Source organism: Penaeus monodon, chromosome 15 (assembly GCF_015228065.2).
Source record: "Penaeus monodon isolate SGIC_2016 chromosome 15, NSTDA_Pmon_1, whole genome shotgun sequence".
NCBI lineage: Eukaryota > Metazoa > Arthropoda > Malacostraca > Decapoda > Penaeidae > Penaeus > Penaeus monodon.
In genome coordinates this window covers 28607603-28608530 of record NC_051400.1, presented here as the reverse complement: position 1 = coordinate 28608530, position 928 = coordinate 28607603, and the positions used below count along the sequence as shown (strand labels likewise).

Sequence of the window (928 nt, the reverse complement as noted above, 5' to 3'; positions counted from 1 at the left end):
CTCTCAAAGAAACTTTAGTATACTAGTCTAGCAATAATCAGAATCAATAATCAAAATCAAGATACACTAACCTATTGATCATTGCTCTTCCCTCTGAGAATATGATGACTGGAATATTCGTGAACTGCTCCAGCTGGTGATACTGGAAGTCATAATCAACCTTCTGCCAGTTAATAGCATTGCCCAAAGCTGTGAGGTTCTGCACTCCTTGAGTATCCAACTGCCCAGCTGTCAGGGCCGTCTCATCCAGAATAAGGTGTGTGTGTTGACTCAGCTGTAGTAGGCCACTGATGAGACGATTTGACTGGTAGTCCTGTGTGCAAAACATAGAGGATAAAAGGATTCAAAGGTTAATGAAGCATTACTGTTTCTGAGTCTTCCCCCATAAAATATATTTGTGCAAATTTCCATAATGTACATTTGTTGTGTTCAAACCTTAAGTTTGTATTTTACAAAAGTAAAAATGCAAAAGCAGACTGGCATCACTTACCTTCTTTGGTACAAATTTAACCTTATTCATATTGTTTAAGGTCATTGGGAAGAAATGCGACTGAGTAACAAACAAGCTAAGTAACTGGTAGAGACTGCTTGTGTACTTCTGCTCTTGGAGACTTTTGCTTATACCGGACACATTTATGCTGTACTTCCCTAATGCAATAACATCCTGCACAAATAGGGAGATATGTTAAAAATTGTTTTCCCAGAAGTAATATCAAACTTCCTAATCTAAGCAAAAATTAAACATTCTATTATTTCAAGTAAAAATGAGCAAATACGGTCTTGCATGTACCAGTATCACCATTTAAAAAATAGAAGAGTAATCCATTTCTTGAAAACTCATGACATGACTACTTAACCCAGTGCTGGTGGGAAAACATGTAATGTCCACTGCAATCTTATTTTGGGAACATGATTTCCCATTTCAGCA

The 928-nt window shown here is 37.0% G+C and overlaps 1 protein-coding gene across 1 annotated transcript in view; it reads right to left on the bottom strand.

Moving 5' to 3' along the window:
- LOC119581915 (mini-chromosome maintenance complex-binding protein-like) overlaps nt 1–928 on the bottom strand; it is a 10751-nt gene that overhangs the window by 2618 nt on the left and 7205 nt on the right. Inside the window, exons 9-10 of the mRNA XM_037930079.1 lie at nt 491–664; nt 72–313 (exon numbers count right to left, since the gene is read on the bottom strand). Coding sequence (XP_037786007.1) covers nt 72–313; nt 491–664 — 416 coding nt within the window. The remainder of the gene's footprint in view (nt 1–71; nt 314–490; nt 665–928) is intronic.